Source organism: Oryzias latipes, chromosome 17 (assembly GCF_053564925.1).
Source record: "Oryzias latipes strain Hd-rR chromosome 17, Olatipes_Hd-rR_3.1".
Lineage (NCBI taxonomy): Eukaryota > Metazoa > Chordata > Actinopteri > Beloniformes > Adrianichthyidae > Oryzias > Oryzias latipes.
The window spans coordinates 24,175,088-24,193,312 of record NC_136253.1 but is presented as its reverse complement, the minus strand read 5'-3'; the positions used below and the strand labels follow the sequence as shown (position 1 = coordinate 24,193,312).

At 40.3% G+C, this 18,225-nt stretch overlaps 1 protein-coding gene across 6 annotated transcripts in view; it reads left to right on the top strand.

Moving 5' to 3' along the window:
- The window catches only part of astn1 (astrotactin 1), a 339,165-nt gene that overhangs the window by 167,442 nt on the left and 153,498 nt on the right, over window positions 1–18,225 (top strand). For all 6 annotated transcript variants that reach the window (XM_020710964.3, XM_011486592.4, XM_011486591.4 and 3 more), the window contains one exon: window positions 1,734–1,861. In XM_020710964.3, the coding sequence (XP_020566623.1) occupies window positions 1,734–1,861 (128 nt within the window). The remainder of the gene's footprint in view (window positions 1–1,733; window positions 1,862–18,225) is intronic.

Sequence of the window (18,225 nt, the reverse complement as noted above, 5' to 3'; positions counted from 1 at the left end):
ACTCAAAGCTGATCCTTGGTGTAGTCCCACCTCCACCTTGAACTCCTCTGTCTGACCTACAGCACATCTCACCATCGTCATACTTCTCTCATACATGTCCTGAACTACTCTGACATACTTCTCTGCCACTCCAGACGACCTCATACAGTACCACAGCTCCTCCCTCGGCACCCTGTCATACGCCTTCTCTAAATCTACGAACACACAATGCAGCTCCTTCTGACCATCTCTGTACTTTTCCATCAACATTCTCAAAGCAAAAATGGCATCAGTGGTGCTCTTACGGGGCATGAAACCATACTGCTGCTCACAAATCTCCACCTTCTTCCTAAGCCTGGCTTCCATTACTCTTTCCCACAGCTTCATTGTGTGGCTCATCAACTTTATTCCTCTATAGTTGCTGCAGTTCTGCGTGTCACCCTTGTTCTTAAAGATCGGGACCAGAACGCTTCTCCTCCATTCCTCAGGCATCTTCTCACTCTCTAGAATCCTATTGAACAAACTCGTTAGAAATTCCACTGCTGTCTCTCCTAAGCACTTCCATACCTCCACAGGTACGTCATCAGGACCAACGGCCTTTCCGCTCTTCATCCTTTTCAGAGCCTTCCTAACCTCATCCTTTCCAATCTCTGCTACTTCCTGCTCCACAACAACCACATCTTCCTCCCTTCTTTCCCTGTCATTTTCCTCGTTCATCAGCTCCTCAAAATACTCCTTCCATCTTTTCTGCACACTCTCCTGGGTTGTTATTTGAAATAGACACCCTAATATACCCATAATACTTTTTTTTTTTTTTTTCAAACAAAGTCTCCAACAGTTCAATATATTTAGAGCTGGTGTTTTGTTTTACTCATAAAATGCATTTGCTTTCTACACATATGCATAAACAAGTATTTAAATCAATTAATTATTACAGCTCCTCAGCTCCTAATTTAAGTTCCCCTAAAAATGGAAATAATTAGAAGTTGACAATATCCCGAAATAACAATGAGTTGTAATAAAGTGGGAAAAATGTTAAAGCAGAATATGTGCCTGAATATTAATGATAATAATACAAAAATTCTGTAAACTCTTGTATCAAAAAGTCAATGTGCTGTAGAAAAATCAATTAAATGAAAACAAATGTGTTTATTGCAACTCCAATCTCAGTTTACCCAGTTTTCTCTGATAATTACTTAATTTTTTTCTTCTATTGATTTGTTTGTATTGATTAGTCACATGAAATTGAAATTTATGTATCTTACAGTCCGTTTTCATTTCTTTGTCTTTTTTTTCTCCTCACACCGGTTGCTCTTGATTGCTGCAGTTGACTACTTTACCTTTGCATGATAATTATTGAATATTAACCTATATGACCAATGAATTTTATGTTCTGGGCTTTCCATGCACACGTTTATTTTGTCACTCTAAAAATATGTCCCTTTTAGTGTTTTTTCAAACTTTTATGGTCTTAGACATCTTTGTACAAATATATATATGAATGGTGGACTTAATTAAACATTATCTTTTTTTCATATAAAAAAATACCTTGAGGTTAAGGATGTAACAATTTACTCATCCTTACAAAATGGTTAGAATGGGAAAAACCATGTTACCTGTAAACTTGTGATTTTCTCTCTTCACTCCCATCACTCTCCTCCATCTTTATTATGGTATTGCCCTGTTTTCTTTCTAGCACTGTGTTAGTGAGCTGAAATTAAATTGGGCCCTCCCTTCATTTTTCTTCTTGCCAGGCAGAAGAACTTTGCCAGAGGCATTGAGCAGCAGCTCCCAGATGGTATGGTGGTAGCATCAGTGCCAACAGAGGTTCAGTGCCACGAGGAGCTGTCAGACCCCGTGCCTGACCCTGAATACCTCACAGGTATGAAACCATATTTCATATTTAGTCACGTATGAGAGCCAGGAAGGCACAACAGTGCTTTATTATGTTCCTGTCTGTAATTCCCTAAGCATGGAAGCCACGAAAGAGGTGCAGTGTATGGTGAACCAAGATTTATGTTTAGTCATTCTGCCATTTAAACTGTTCTTTTGCGTTGTAATACCTGAGCACTGTTCTTAGTAGGCAATGAGAAAGTTCCCTGCTTCTCAAAAACCTTGAAGTCCTTTTGACTAACATTTGTTGTTTTTTAAAAGGTCATTTCTTTATCATATGTTATATATTTAAGCTATTACAGAACACACATGTAAGACATCCCTGATTTATGATATCATTTTGACACAAATGATTGGATCATCCTGTGGTCCCCAAACCAGATCCCCTCCAGCCCCTGGCTGCGCCTAGAAATTCTGTCTATAAAAACTATGAACAGAACCAGTGATAAAGGGCAGACCTGCCGGAGTCCAACCTGGACCAGGAACAGGTGTGACTTTCTGCCGGCTATGCGAACCAAGCTCCTACTCCGGTCATACAGAGACCGGACAGCCCTCAGTAAGGCTCCTCGGACTCCATACTCCCAGAGCACCCTCCACAGGATACCACGGGGGACACGGTCGAACGCCTTCTCCAAATCCACAAAACACATATGGACTGGGTAAGCGAACTCCCACAATCCCTCCAGCACCCTAGATAGGGTATAAAGCTGGTCCACTGTTCCACGACCAGGACGGAAACCGCACTGTTGTTCCTGAATCCGAGGTTCAACTATCGGAAGGACTCTCCTCTCCAGTACCCTGGCATAGACTTTCCCAGGGAGGCTGAGGAGTGTAATTCCCCTGTAGTTGGAACACACCCTCCGGTCCCCCTTCCTAAAGAGGGGAACCACCACCCCTGTCTGCCAGTCCAGTGGTACAGTTCCCGACTGCCACTCGACGCTGCAGAGACGTGTCAGCCAAGACACTCCCACAGCATCCAGAGACTTGAGGTACTCAGGGCGGACTTCATCCACTCCTGGGGCCTTGCCACTGAGGAGCTCATTGACCTCAGTGACTTTATCCTGTGCCTTCCAGCGCCCGACAATGTCCCCAGTCGAAGTCAACAGCCCCCCACCTGCACTGAAGACGGTTCCTGTGGAGAATTGCTTTCCCCTCCTGAGGCGCCGGATGGTTTGCCAGAATTTCTTCGAGGCCAACCGATAGTCCTTCTCCATGGCCTCACCTAACTCCTCCCAGGCCCGAGTTTTTGCCTTCGCAACAACCCGGGCCGCAGCTCGCTTAGACTGCCGATACCCGTCAGCTGCCTCTGGAGTCCCACAAGCCAGCCAGGCCTGGTAGGACTCCTTCTTCAGCTTGACGGCATCCCTTACTTCCAGTGTCCACCACTGGGTTCTGGGGTTACCGCCACGACAGGCACCAGAGATCTTGAGACCACAGCTCCGAGCAGCAGCAGAGACAATGGAAGTGGAAAACATGGTCCACTCGGACTGAATGTCCCCAACCTCCCTCGGTACCTGTTTGAAGTTCTCCCGGATGTGAGAGTTAAAGACTTCCCTAACGGAGGACTCAGCCAGACGTTACCAGCAGACCCTCACAGTACGTTTTGGTCTTCCAAGTCTTTCCGGCCTCCTTCCCCGCCAGCGAATCCAACTCACCACCAGGTAGTAATCGGTGGACAGCTCCGCCCCTCTCTTCACCCGAGTGTCCAAGACCCAAGGCCGAAGGTCGCCTGAAACAACTACAAAATCTACACGTGGGCATTGAAGTCCCCCAGGAGGACAATAGAGTGGGCACTTTCCAGTACCCCTTCGAGGGACACCAAGAAGGCCTGGTACTCCAAACTGCTGTTCGGCCCATAAGCCGAAACCACAGTTAGAGACCTGTCCCCCACCTGGAGGCTGAGGGACATGACCCTCTCGTCCACCGGGGTGAACTTTAACACTTGGCGGCTGAGCTGGGGGCTCACGAGTAAGCCCACACCAGCCCGCCGCCTCTCACCTTGAGCAACTCCAAATTGGTAGAGAGTCCAACCCCTCTCTAAGGACTAAGTTTCAGAGCCCAGGCTATGTGTGGAAGTGAGCCCGACTATATCTAGACGGTATCTCTCAACCTCTTGCACTAGCTCAGGCTCCTTCCCTCCCAGAGAGGTGATGTTCCATGTCCCAAAAGCCAAGTTCCATGACCAGGGTTTGGGTCGCCGAGGCATCCACCCTCGACTGCCGCCCAAACCACAATGCACCGGCCCCTTTTGAGGTCTTCTAAAGGTGGTGGGCCCATGGGAAAGTGGTCCCACGTCGCTCCTTCGAGCTGTGCCCGACCGGGGCCTGTAGAAGAGCCCCGGTCACCAGGCGCTCGCCTGCGAGCCCCAACCCCGGGCCTGGCTCCAGAGTCGGGCCCCGGTGACGCCAATAATTGAATATTCTGAAAATACTTTGTTGAAATGTCTTCAAGAATCAATGCATGTGCGATAAGTTGTCAAAAGGAATTCTTTTTTGGATTATGAAGATTTTAGTTAACCCAGAAAACTTACAGACAACATTAATGTTCCTCAAAAAGGAAGGGCGAAGATATTTGTACCATGATCGTTTTTGTTACAAGGCAGCAATGTTAAACAGTGTTAACTTGCAGAACTAACAGAGAGAAAATAGTTGCAAATAAAACATTTGTTGATTTTATTTTGTCCTGATCTTCACTCTTGGACAAGGCACAATTTGTTTTGAAAGAGCTGACATTTTACCTTTACCTTAGTTATATAACTAGAAGTAAACTTTTCCTCACAATTTTAAAATGCTTTTTAAAAATGATTTATGCACTTCAGCTGATGATCTGTAAAAGCCTTTGCTAATAATTACTGTGTTGCTGTCAAACTTGTTTTCAGAAAGGTCAAGTCCGACAAGGATGAATAGATTATCTCTTTTTGAAAGACATTTAGGAGCTATGACTTTTTTTCAGTTTAATTCTAAGAAAACAGATAGCAAAAATCAAACATCATAACAGGAATATGACATCTGAATGCTCGGAAATACTGGGTTTTATTTTACATTGTTACTTTAAACGAAAACCAAGAAACAATGGGTCAAACCATTAATATGATGATAGATATGAGGCTAGAAAAACATACTATTAAATTATTTGAAATGCTGATGCCTTCAGGGGTTATCTACATTTCCAAGCGAGTTTTAAACCTTTACAAAATCAAAACTTTGAAGAAAAAAATGCTCCTAAAAAATAAAAATTAAAAAAACCTAAGCACCCCAAAGAGATGGATGGAATGAGAGCACAAATCATCTAGAAAAACAATTTTCAGTTTGTTTTTTCTTACACTCTCACCATTCTCCCCCTTTAATAATACAGCACATGGGGGCAAATTTAAAGAACACACTACTACACAGCACAAAAACAAATGACTTTTATGTTGACACAGTTGACCATCTGGACTAGTCTAGATCCCAAAGTTTTCAGAAGAATAGCAAGTGAACTGGAATTTCAAAACTAAGGTCTATTATAGTATACTTTCCAAATATAATCAGATTAATATTGTAAGGAAAAAAGACATTCATAGTTTTCATTGCCTTGAAACAAAACTTTTGTTTAGATACTTATGTTTCACGTAGTTATACTCTGTTGTTTTGTTTAGTCTAGTTAACAATTGCTCTTCTGCTTTTTTTCCTCAGTTTTAAAGTAAATTTTTAACTTCTGAAGCTACTGTATGTTCACACTACCCTCAACGTGTGTTCAAGGGAATACTTTCATAGAAGAGTCTATTTAAATGCACATAAACGCACGTTTCAGGCTTCTGCATTCAACACTGTCATGTTCATGCATAGCTACGCAAAATTCTATGACTTATTTTTGGTTCTACGTTCATATATCAGAACAGAGCGGCGGAAGAAAAAGTCTGCAGGAAGATTTACAAGATTTTCATCGCTTTGACATTTCGCACCAAGTCTAGTAAACAGCAGCAGAAGAAAAAGACGAGAAAGCCCCTCCCTGCTTGTCCAGTGTGACATCTATAGGCTAAACTCGTATTCAAGGACCCACGTTTGCCGCCTTCTTGATCCATCATATACCCGGTGTGTCCGTCGCTTGAAAAAATATACGTTTTATTTCAAATGTGTGCTGTGATAAAGGCTCTCTAGACAATTATAGAGGGAGCAGTAGCTTAGTGTGAGCAGATGAGAAGGTGATTTGCATTTGTTTTTTCCTTTGCCTTATGTTTTTGTTTTCTTTCCAAACTAGAACACTGGTTGGTCCAAACGTCTTATGGCCTGTTGGGAAAGCTTCCAAGGCTTTTCGTTGGTCAGTTTGGCTGTACCTTAGAGCACATGACTGTTGGGAGGGCTTTCATAGCCTGCTATTGATGTACAATATGATATCACCTTGGCAACAGCTCCAAACTTAGACTTAAATGCAGGCGGAAACACAGCACAGCAACAATTTTAAGCATATTTTGGGGAAAATTAGAGAAAATGTGAAAAAAGGATAATTTCAATGGACGTCTTGCTGTCACCTCCTTAAGCCTTTGTCCTCATCATTCCAAATATGTGTCCTATGTGCACCCTTTTTGCTTTCTGTACACAAACCTTTTTTGCCATCCCCATATCGCCCCTGGGATTGCCGTGAACATGACCCAGAACAGAGAACAGTACAGACACACTTCTCTCTTTGGACCTCTCTTTTCCTCACTCAGGAGTGATAGCCTGAATAGAAATACCCTTTCAAAGCTTCCAGTAGGGCACTCAGAACATTTTTGGGCACAGTGGTTTTTCTTTTATTTATTTTTTTTTCTCCAGTGATGATAGAATCAGACTGATGCTGGATGTGACATAGAAAGTCTGATACCGAGGTTCAAAGAAGAAGAAATTACATAAAATGACCATCATTATTTAGGAAGATGAAATTTTAATTGTACACATAAATCTATTTTACAAGTATGTCATAGATGACTATGCAATGCAAGTGTTTCTGACCAATGTGTAGAACACTGCATTTTCAAAATTATTTATGAAGGAAATGGTGTACGTCTAAAGCTACTTTCACACTGCCCTCAGTAACGCACGCTCAATGTGAAAAGTCGATGTACCTGTATATATACAGAAATGGATGTTTTGGGCCCCCACGTTCAAAACTCTCCTGTTCACGCATGGCTATTGAACTTTCAACAACTGTTTTTGGCCTCTACATATGAGATGCGTAGCCACTGAACACGCGTGGAAATTTAACCAGGTCAAATTTCACTACCAAACTCAGATTTGGAAATACTGTGAAAGAAAGCGCCTGGAGGAAGATTTGCCCTACTTGGACCTTTTGCACCAAGCCTTATTCAACTACATGTGATGGACATCCACTGTTATCTGGTAGTGACAGACCAGTGTGTGCGTAGCTTGAAAGGCAGGTGGCAACTGGCAAGCCTTTTTAAAAAAAAATCCCTGCATTCGTTATTTATAAGAGAAAACATCGATACAATGAAAGGTGACAAATAGAGTGAATTTTTTCTGCTCATGGAGATACTTTGGAATGCCGGTAGCAAATATTGTTGGGACATTGGCTATATATATCCAACAATGCAGTCTTTGAGCTCCTGGTTAGGTTTAAGGCTGAAATGGAACTGATCATGATAATTAAAGCTGACACTAATTATAACTTTAGATGTAACCTTATTTTCTATTGTCATCTTTTCCTTTTGTGCAAAGTTTAGCTTTCTCTTCTCTTCAATGCATCAATTTAATGTGGGTTTTTAAACCAGTCTGTTTGACCAGAAGTTTTAAAAAGGGATCTTAAATCAGTATTGCATTTTATTTTATTTTTTGTTCCCATGATCCGGGGAAAGAACTATTGATAAATGTACATTTTAAATATAAGTCACTGTTTAAAGCTACTACTTCTTAAAAAAATTAATCATTTATTGTCATGGTGTACTGACTTTATGTTGAAAATAAGTACTTCTAAAATTCAGCTATTGCTTGAAATACTATTTATTGATCAAATTATAGATCAAAATTGATCTAAATGGGGAAAAAAATAAGTAATTCCACAAATAATTGTAACACTGGTGCATTAACTGTATTGTGACAGTAGTGTCATAAGTCGCTGGGAAAAGAAGGCATAACCCTTGAGGTCCTTTCATTGAAGATTTTTCTCAATAAACTGGCACTGCACCGTCACCTTGTCAGTAAGAATAAAAAAAGTCACTGGAATGTCTCATGGAAGATGACAAGCAACTACTCCAGGCAAAGCAAAAACCTGCATAGTTCATATTTAGACTGTTTACTTACTTAAATCTGATTTTATTAGACTAACAAATTATGCAATTTTTCCTTGCACCTTTATGATTTATGAATAACTTAAGAAAAACTTAATTTGCAGGTCATTTTTACTATCACATGTTACAGAACTTGAACTGCTTTTTCTTAACCTTAACCAGATTATGCAAGTTTTATGTGATTTGTCATGCAATTGAAGCATATGTTAAAATGAAACTAAAAAAATGCTATTACATTTAAAAAAGGATTTACAGTAAGTAATCATTGATATTTTTTATATAAAAAAGGTTCCCACCTAGAGAAAAACAAAATAAATAAAAACAAAACCCATAAAAATAGATTTTAAAATACAAGCAACAAGATAAATTATTATATTTGGCTGGGAAAAATCTTTGATAGAAATATTACAATATTAGCTGTGTTTGTTGCTTTCCAATTTTATTTATTTTACTACATTAGTGCTTTTCCCTTTCCATCCTGAGACACGTAGACTTAAATTCCTTTGAAGGTTCTTCATTTTGGTTACCGTAGGCCTTAACTAACGTCATACAGCTTCCCCCAAAAGTCATATCTCTCAAAAACAGAGAAAACGCTCCCATCTTTAATTCCCTTGCTCCTGCACCAGCCCTCCCTTTTACCCTATTCAGCCAATAGCTGAACCCCGTTAGCCCAAACCCACAACGACAGACTGAACAACAGAACTGAGGGCCAATCAGTGTCCCTGCCTGATGCGTTCAAGAACTCTGAAACTTAGAACGGAATCCAGACAACCACACAGTCAAACTCCTTTCACTAAATATTCTATTTGTCGTGTCTATCGACAGTCTATTTCATTTGATTTCCCTAAATCAACTAATTGCATGATGTAGTAAATAGGAAACCTGCATGAAAAAAAAAATGGAAAATGAGGTGTAGCAGGAGGATAAGGAACATAATTGAGAGGTGATTTTAAATTGGCAGTAAGCTGCTGTTAACTACATGAAACTCACGTTGTGTAAAAGACAAATCTAACTACAGAAGCAAAACTGCTTAGTATGAATAGAAAACATTAAACCGAATCTAACTTTTTAGGTTAAAAACAGATTGGCATACACATTGACCTATGTAGATAATAGTAACGCCATGGTGAAACTAGGTATAATTCAACAAATGTTGCAGTCTAGTTACCTGTGGTTTTCAGCCGGGCTGCAGGTTTTGCCGATAACATAAGCATAAGTTCGCGAGTGCTTCCTCTTTAGGTGCATTTAAGAGGTTCTAAATTTGCCCAGAGATTTGAAGACCGAGCAAACTTCTCTGTTAATCTGCATTCTTAATTAGAACCATTCAACTTTTTTTCCCCTTTAAGCTCTGACCAGATTCCAAAACGAGTCTCTCCTCATCAATCAGTAAAATCTCAACTGAGGTTCTCAGACCAATGCTTGAGCAGGTTTCCTCTCCTTGTTTTTGTTGAATTTTTAATTTGTTTTTCCTGCTTTTAAAAAAAAAAAAAATCTTTCTAATACTGTCTTGTTCATGCCTTATATTAAACAGAAGCAGTTACTATATTTTGGACATACGGGGCACATCTGGAAGACTTTGGACATCACCAGTTCACTTAAGTGAATAACAATAGCTGGTGTGATGCAGCTGTTTGAGACATAACAGCAGTGATTTCATGACTACCCTAAACTACCCTACTACATTTATAAGAGTGTTTCTGCGTTGCCTCAATGAACTAGTGATGTTGAATCACAGTCATACCGGTCAGGATGCTTTAAGACATTGCTCGGTGCTGTAGATGTCTACCTCATGGCTGGAATCGTAAAGCAGATCATTTCCTTGATGAATCATCGGCAGATAAATGCTGATAAATTTCATTAAAGCTGCAGAAAAAATCTGATTCAGCTTGGAAACGCTGGCTGGGCATGTAAAAGGCAGCGCGTACGAAGCCACTTGGGGAATCTTCTCACCTTACTCCACCTGTTCTCTTGGCCTTCACTTTCAACAGAGTGAACAAACATAAGTGTGCGACGCAGTGCTCTCCACCCCATTAGCTGGATCGATGCCACCCCACCTCCTCTCAATGGCTGGGCACCAGCATTATCAGAGCGCCTGCAGTTAATTGCAAGGCTGAAGTAATTGTCCGCGGGGTAGACAGACATGCAGAGACGGCCTTGGCGAGAGGAACGTCTGTTGGGTTCGGATTTGCACCTGCCACACCTGAATCCCTTGCTGATTCATCCAGGTCTGGCCGCCGCAGTAAGGATATTTGTCACATTGTCAGCACACTTTATTTTACCCCTCTCCAGCCCCCAAAGGGGTAAAATCATTGATCGTCCTATTCATCTCGAGACTTGGAAACCATTCATCCTAAGGGCCAGAGACCTCCATCATTTATTTCAATGGGGAAAAGACGGGAGGAAAAAAAAAAGCTTTTGAAAGGCAAATACTGTTTGACTTCCAAGACTTTGATGCAGATTTCCCCAAAGATGGAGCTGGAGCAATAATTGAACGAGAGAGATGATAAACAAAGAAAACGGAGGGAAAGGAAAAGACAACAACAAGAAATACAGAAGGGAAGAAGGACAACATTTCAGTGTATAAAAAACAAAGCAAAGAAGTGAATGACACTTATTTCCCATAGAGTCTCCAGGCAGGAGAAAAGCAGAGTCCCAACAAAGGAATCTGTTGATAGAGGTTAAAAGAGTAGCAAAAGGGCCTCACACTCTTAGCAGCTATATATTATGACACTGCCTTCACAATGCGAAGCTTGCATAACATTGCCTTGTCTCTGAATGAACATCTATTCATCCCTGTGTACATTCGGAAAGATGTAAAGCAACAGAGTGCTAAAGGTGAAATTGTAGCCTCAATCAGTCATGATGCCTCTGCAGCGGATTTTTCCGTCAGTTGTCCACAAAGGCATGGATTTATGCAGATAGGTTTAGAGGAACGGCTGACACAAGAGAGTCGAGCTCAAAGGAGAAGCTCTGAAATGAAAAGACAGGGCTGGAAAGTGCTGCTGGGAACTTTTTTTTATCAGAAGAGGCATTTACATTTCAACGAGTTTTATTTAAATGTTAAAAGTCATATAGGGCTAAATATCCATGACTTCACTGAATTCTGCTTTGTTAATCAAGGAGGGTTGCCTTTTACTCTCAAACCCACAGAGGCTTTAGAGCTCGGTTGACTCAATTTTCATCGCTTTCATAACCTCCTTAAGTTGACGCCTTGTTTTTTTGTTTAAGTTTGAGAAATTTCTACAACTTTAACAACACAAACACCACACGTCCTATATAGGTATAAATATTAGAGACAGACAGACAGATTGGCATTTTTTATGGCATTATTCTCCTTTTTAATCTATAACTATTAATTATTATGTAATGGACAATGCTCAAGAAGGTTGCCGTTATCATAAATGAATGGATGACGCAGAGGCCCAATTCGCTTCAGCGAAATGTATTAATTTTGAAAAAAAAAAACGTTTGAAAAAACTGTATATTAAATCACTAATCAGTATTTTGATAATGTTGTTTTTTAGATTTGAATTGTGTTTCCCAAAAAGTAAACTTTTTTAAAATAGTGTTGCGTGTTCCCACGGTAAAGGCTACAGAACCTGCACTAGCTAATTCCACCAGTTTCCTGAACTGCTACGACCGAAGTTTGTACTCCTGGATGGAGAAACGGCATTAGCTGACTCAGAAATATCCTGATTCGCTGAAGAAGGTAATCGCGGAGAAAAATTATGGGTTGATAGATGATGATGGATGAAACCAGTGTTGCGCCAAGATATGTTTCCCTGCCAGAATTTGTTTCCCCTCCGGACTGACGTGCTTCAGCATCAGAAATATTTCCGAAGCGTTTATAATGAGTAAGGCTCTGTGACAGTAATTCTTTGGCCACAGGGGGTGGTATTCGCTTATTCGGCGTATTGTCCCAGTACTGGCAACTCTACCAATTTGATACTGTATCAAATTATAGTATCATATGTTCTCGATAGCCTCTAACAGTAGCCAATTTTTCACGTCTACAATAATTTTAAAAAATTGCCCTAACAAATCAAAACAAATTTGGCTTTTAATGGTACATTCATAACTATTTATGTTTGCAAAATTGCTTATATTTAAATTTTAGTGGGTTTCAAATAAAGTTCAAATACAATTAAAAAAGCTAGGACTACAAGCTTTTTGGTGAACAAGGTAGTACCTGCTCACTCCAACTGTGACTTGGCTGTTTCAAGACCTAATGGTGTTTGTTTTGTACTGTGTTGATGCATATGGTAATTGATTTAACGTGAGAAGCAGTCCCACATACCACAGGTGCTTTGCAGGAGTGATGTGCAACCCCACACAAGATTAAATGCTGATCGCAACACCTTGCACTAGACAGAAACCCACAGGTAAAATCCAATTCCTTGAAGTAAGGCTCCCCCTTTGTCAGTAAATTTTATCTTCCAACTGATTCCATCGCTTAAGCATCCAGCCTCTGGTATTTTTTTCCTCCCTCAGATTACTCAGTGCTTGGTATGCCCTTGAGTGTGTGTAAGTGAAGAAAAGTAAAGGAGAGAGGTTCAAAGCCTTGGCTCGCTCCGTCATCCACCACCGTGAAATATGAAATCTTGCAACCGATGTTTGTAAATCTAATTTCTGATCGTCTTTCACACTGCATTTCAGGCTTTCAAGATATGTTTGCAGGACCCAAACTTGACTTGAAATGTATGAAATCACTGTTGGGTGAACTTCAAACTTTTTCTATTAGAATTTGACTTGACATTTATACTGAAAGGTTAAGAAACAAGTTTAAATGCCAATTGTTCAAAACTCAGCTCCTATCCATTAATAAAACATGGATGTCCATATTGCAATTTAGGCTAATGAATAGCTCTGTCATTAGTGTATTTTAATATTTACAACCTTGATTGAAATTGATCACAAAGTCCCTTGCAATGAATCCTGTGTATTTATCCAGCTTGCCTTAGCCAGAGGAAGGTGTTAAGCATTAAGGTCATCCTTTGTTTAACTGTAGTCCTCATCTTGTATTTATCAACTTGCCGTCCCCTTAGGTTCCTGCTGTGTCCTCTTCACCCATCCCCCATGCTACCAGCCTTAGATATGTCAGCACCAAGATTGCACATAATCTATATTTTATTAGGCCTTGATATAATTGGTGGCAGTGTGAGAAGGTCATGCCTTCAGGGACTTTTGCTCTTTTCCCCAATGTTTTCCAAGCTGAAATCCTCAGACACTCGTCTCGTCAGGAATGCGGATGAGGGTGATGATGGAGCTTTGGTGGTCTGTAACAGGGTCACTATTTAAAGTGGAGCAGAGTTCGCTGAAGTCGCGCAATCATTGAGTATGTATTTATGTGGAAAGCTTTGATTTATGCAACACAGAGGCTGAATCGGAATTTCCGTCCCCCCCCCTTCAGGATTCTCCCTATCCCTACAGTTATCCCTCCATTCGGAGAGATATGGAAAAATTATTGTTTTTAAATTCGGACATGACTACCGCTTGATGACTTTATCGATAGTTGCCGGTCATTTACATTAGCGGGTAGCTGCCAGCGCTCGGAAACATCGTTTTTTTATCATTTTAAAAAGTCATGTAAAAACAAAAGCTCATTTAAGTGTAAACTTTTGCGCTTCAGAGGACACCCATGTGAGAAAATGCTTTTCTCCTACGCGCCACATCCTACTGGCAGAGGGATAGCCAGCCCAAAGTCACTATGGCTCCTCCACAAGAAGATCCCTTTCAAACACCACTACAGCTGCAATTGCCCCTACATATTGGAGCAGTGAGGGGGAGTCAGAGGGAAGCAATTCATATTCGGCCAGAGACTCAAGCTACGGACACCCTGGACATGTGACGCTTGTTTTGTTTTTTTGAGAGTACGGTAAACGTGGTTTCTTGAACGTGCATTTAGCACACGGTGTCCACTCTGGATAAGCAGGGATAGGCTTCTTATTCTCTTTTGTTTTATTAATGTTTACTGGCACATGTCTGCTACCTGCAGAGCATTGGTGTGAAATGTCAAACGGTGCAGATCTCAGGAATCTTGATCCAGGCTTTATCTTTCCCTGCTCTATTCCGATATATAAAGGATATTGTGTCATAGAATTTTGGCCGGACACAAACCTCATTTATTTATTTCTCCTCCATGATCAATTTTCAAACAATTGACACTTCTGTGAATGAATAGGGCAGCACTAAGGTTGGGCGATGTCCCGTAAATTGGCCGTTGACGATGTTTGCTGTCAACCATCGGGATGGACGATGACATCGCCTGGGGGGTGGGTTGGGGGGGGGGGGGGGTATTTTTACATTTTTCGTTCTTATATAACTGCTATTCGTTATTTTGCTTTTTTCATTTTATTTCCCAACTAATGACTAATCCGCGATGATCCAGTATAAACTGAGGGAAGTGACTTTAACAAAAAAAGTAACAAACAAAATAGAAAAGAAGTGTAGTCTGCTCCCGCACTTAACTAGCGAAGTGGACCGGCGGAGTGCGGATTTACAGGTTTTTGTTTGATGGGAGGGGGGAGGGGGGGGTTACATGAGCGGTATATGTGGGAGATTTAAGACTGCGATCCGTCCTGCAGCTCTAGGGGTACAAGCAACCGAAATCAGAACCGGGTCTAAAAGTGTGTGTCTGAGCTGAGCACAGCTCGGATCGTCAGCAGACACACAGCGGTTTGAGCATCAAAGCAGAAATGTCGCTCAGTCCTTAGAAAACATTCAAACAATCACGTGGATTTGTGTTTCCAGTCGTGTCCCGACTAAATAAAGGCTGATGTTATTCACAGCAAGCAGCACCACCCAAAGCTAATGTTGTTAGCCCGAGTTAGCATACTGCTAATCCTGGCTTCGTTCAGAAAAAGCACTGACCATACGTATTAAAATTCAAATGATGAGCGAACAGGTGTTTCATAATAACCGTAACATTATTAAAAGCACGTTTAGAAGATCATCTCGTATTTTACCGAGCTGACATGTCAATGTATATAGCCGCTCGGCGCTGTTTAACATGGTTTTGTATTGAATTGTTACATTCAATAAAGTTTGAAAAAAAAAAGCCGCTGGCGGAATTTATATACTTCCGGTTTTCAAACCCTACTGCGCATGTGCGAATGATTTATTCCGACGGAAAGTGTGACCTTAGTGAACGTTTTTATATTCTGAAAACATTTTTCTGGGCCCATGTACACGGTTGGATTCTAATCCGACCATTGATCCCATCAAGATATTTTGTACATGTAACCGCGGCTTATGGTGTTGACTCGCAACGTGGCGGGGGCGTGGCATCACTATGGTGGTCTCTCCATCGGGATGTCAGTCACCCATCACGATGGACGATGATATCGTCCATCGGCACAACCCTAGGCAGCACCCAAACGTAACAACCAAATACGAGTCTCTGATTGGTCAAAGTTCAACTGGTTTAACTTTCAATGTGCGTTTAATGGCCATGCGTTTTGTACGTAGAGAAGAAAAAAAGTCGCAGAAACTTGCATAGCTACGCATGAACGCAAGAGTTTTTTTTAATGCAGATGCCCAAAACCCGCATCTACGTATGTTTACATAGACTTTTCATTGGAAGTGGCTGCTTGAACAAGGGCGGAGTGAATAAAGCTTGGGAATTTGTAAGCACAGACAGGAGTTATAGGCAGTGTCACAATAGTGAAGTACTGTTACTCTTGTAAACGGACAAGCTTTCAGTGAGTTAATTCTTTGAACGACTATTCTTCAAAGTTTGGGATTTTGATATTTTATTTTGCGGTTTTTCAATTAAGTGTGCATGATATTGTCTGTTTTTTCATTTTCATTTTTCAGAACCACTTCCATTCATTTCTGTCTTGTAGAAATGGTGACTCCTGCTCCAGGAATTTTTTTTGTCCCAATTCTATGCCCCAATTCACAGCAGCTTCAATGAGTTTTTATTGACATCAATCTTGCAAAATCAAATGATGAAAGCCTTGGGTTATAATAAAATTGTATAATTTAAAACAGAAGCAAATTTGTTTATCTGCCTAAATGCAAGTTAGATTAAAAGATCAAGCTATTTTCTCTATCTTTCATTGATTTTTTTTATGGCATTAATCCCAGCATACCTTTTATTTTATTGTTTTATTGTCAGCATGATCAAATTAAGTTAGTATAATATAATTAATTATTATCAGTAGAAAATAATTAAAAACTCATAATTATCGGATACCTTTCAGTGCATGAAATTCAATTCCCATAAGTCTCTGATAAAATCATAGAAAAATTAATAATATAAACATTTGCAGATCAATTTTGTGTTTCGTTAGAAAATCTTTTACAAATGAATTGTAGCATTAAGACAAGTGTGCTTAAGTCTTTATGATGACCACATCAGTCCTCATGCATTACTTATTCAGGGTGGATGGAGAATAAAGAATGAAATACCTTTATGATCTTCTGCACCCTGTGACTATCAGCAATTTTAGACTGAGTTTTTCATCACTTAGAGGTTGGTGAAGGACATCTACAGACCATCATTTCACCAGTTTTGTCATCACCTCCTCTCCCTCCTCTCTTCTTTGTCTCCTGGGAGGAGGACCAGTTAATGCTGACATGGAAGCTTCTATACCTTTGTCCTTTTTTCAGTGTTATCAATCAGCCCCACTTGCACGCACTGCGGTGCACGCTCCTCTTCCACGCGTTTCACTCTGGAGTTAAAAAAAAAAAGAAAATATCCAACAAGCTGTAACCATCAGACTCTGACTGCACCCGGCTTTGACCCAATGATGTTCCTGCACTTTAACTACTCTTCTCCCTCTAAGAGGGTTGCAACCTTGTGACTTCCACTGTCACTTCATCTTCTACATAGAACTCAGTTTCAGCCCTGTCATTCTGAGTGGGTCTCTTTTCCCTAAGTGCTGCTCTGTCTTCCTCTTCCCTCCATCCGTCAGTTTCTCTTGGAGTTCCTCTGCATGTCGACAATGATGTTCAACAGGAATTGATGCTTTTAAATACATGGAGTACATGGAGCTTTGATGTTCTACATGGAAGTGTGCAGTTTTATTTTTCGCGCCTGCTTTAAGTCCCATAATATACTGCAAGGGTTTGCTTAGATTCACTAAATGAATTCAATTTTCTTTTCTGTTTAGCATTTAGTCTTAAATAGGTAATAAGACACAGAAACTAGATGGTCATTTGTTAAAATGCGGACTGACAAATATTATGTATGTATTTATTATTTTAGATTTCTTCCAGGAGTAAAATAACACAATTACAATGTTCCCTCTCTAGATTGCGATTCGCCTGTCACAACCTCGCTGTTTTCACAGGTTGTTTTCACTGCAATTTTGCATGGATTTCTTTTTTTTTTTTGTTACAGCTAGCGCACTGTGCTCTGCGTCCTGATTGGCTGTTGACCTTGTCAAACAATTCTCTTTCGTGCCAAGTCTCCTGTACAGAATGCGTTCAGTTTGCTGAATCTTCATAAATTTACAATTGTGTGCAGATTTTTTTTTTATTATTATTATTCTAGACAAAAAAAAAACAGCGCGCCTTGTAGTCTGAGGTGCCTTAACTCTAGTTGTGTTTACTGATGTCAAAGTGATTGTGGGAGGTACAAGGTCAAAAATGGTGTTTCTGTGTTGAACTGTATTTTTTTACGTGTTACTAACAAGGTTGGGAGTTGGCTTTGTCACAGTAACTTTTGACTCAGCAGTGTCGGTCTGTGTTTTTAAGTATTACAAACAAGATTATGAGCTACAGGTATTGTGAACATGCAAACGCTTCTAACCCTTCTAACATGGCTAACGTGTAGCATTAAAATTACTGTGAACACAGTTATTAAAGTCTGACTTTCATCTCTGACTATTTTGTCTGACTTAATGCTCCTCATAGTTCGGTGCAGCTTATATATGACAAATGTTCAAAACTATACGGCGCTTCTTATAATCCTGTCTGCCCTATAGTGTGGAAAATACATTAGTAAAAATCTAATTGTTTTGTACTTTTAACTTTTTAACTTTGTGGACCCTCCAGCAATAAGAAAAAAAAAGTATGAATCCAATCATGTTGCCTTTTAATGCCAGATAGACATTTCTTTTCATTAATGGCAGATTCTAATTTAA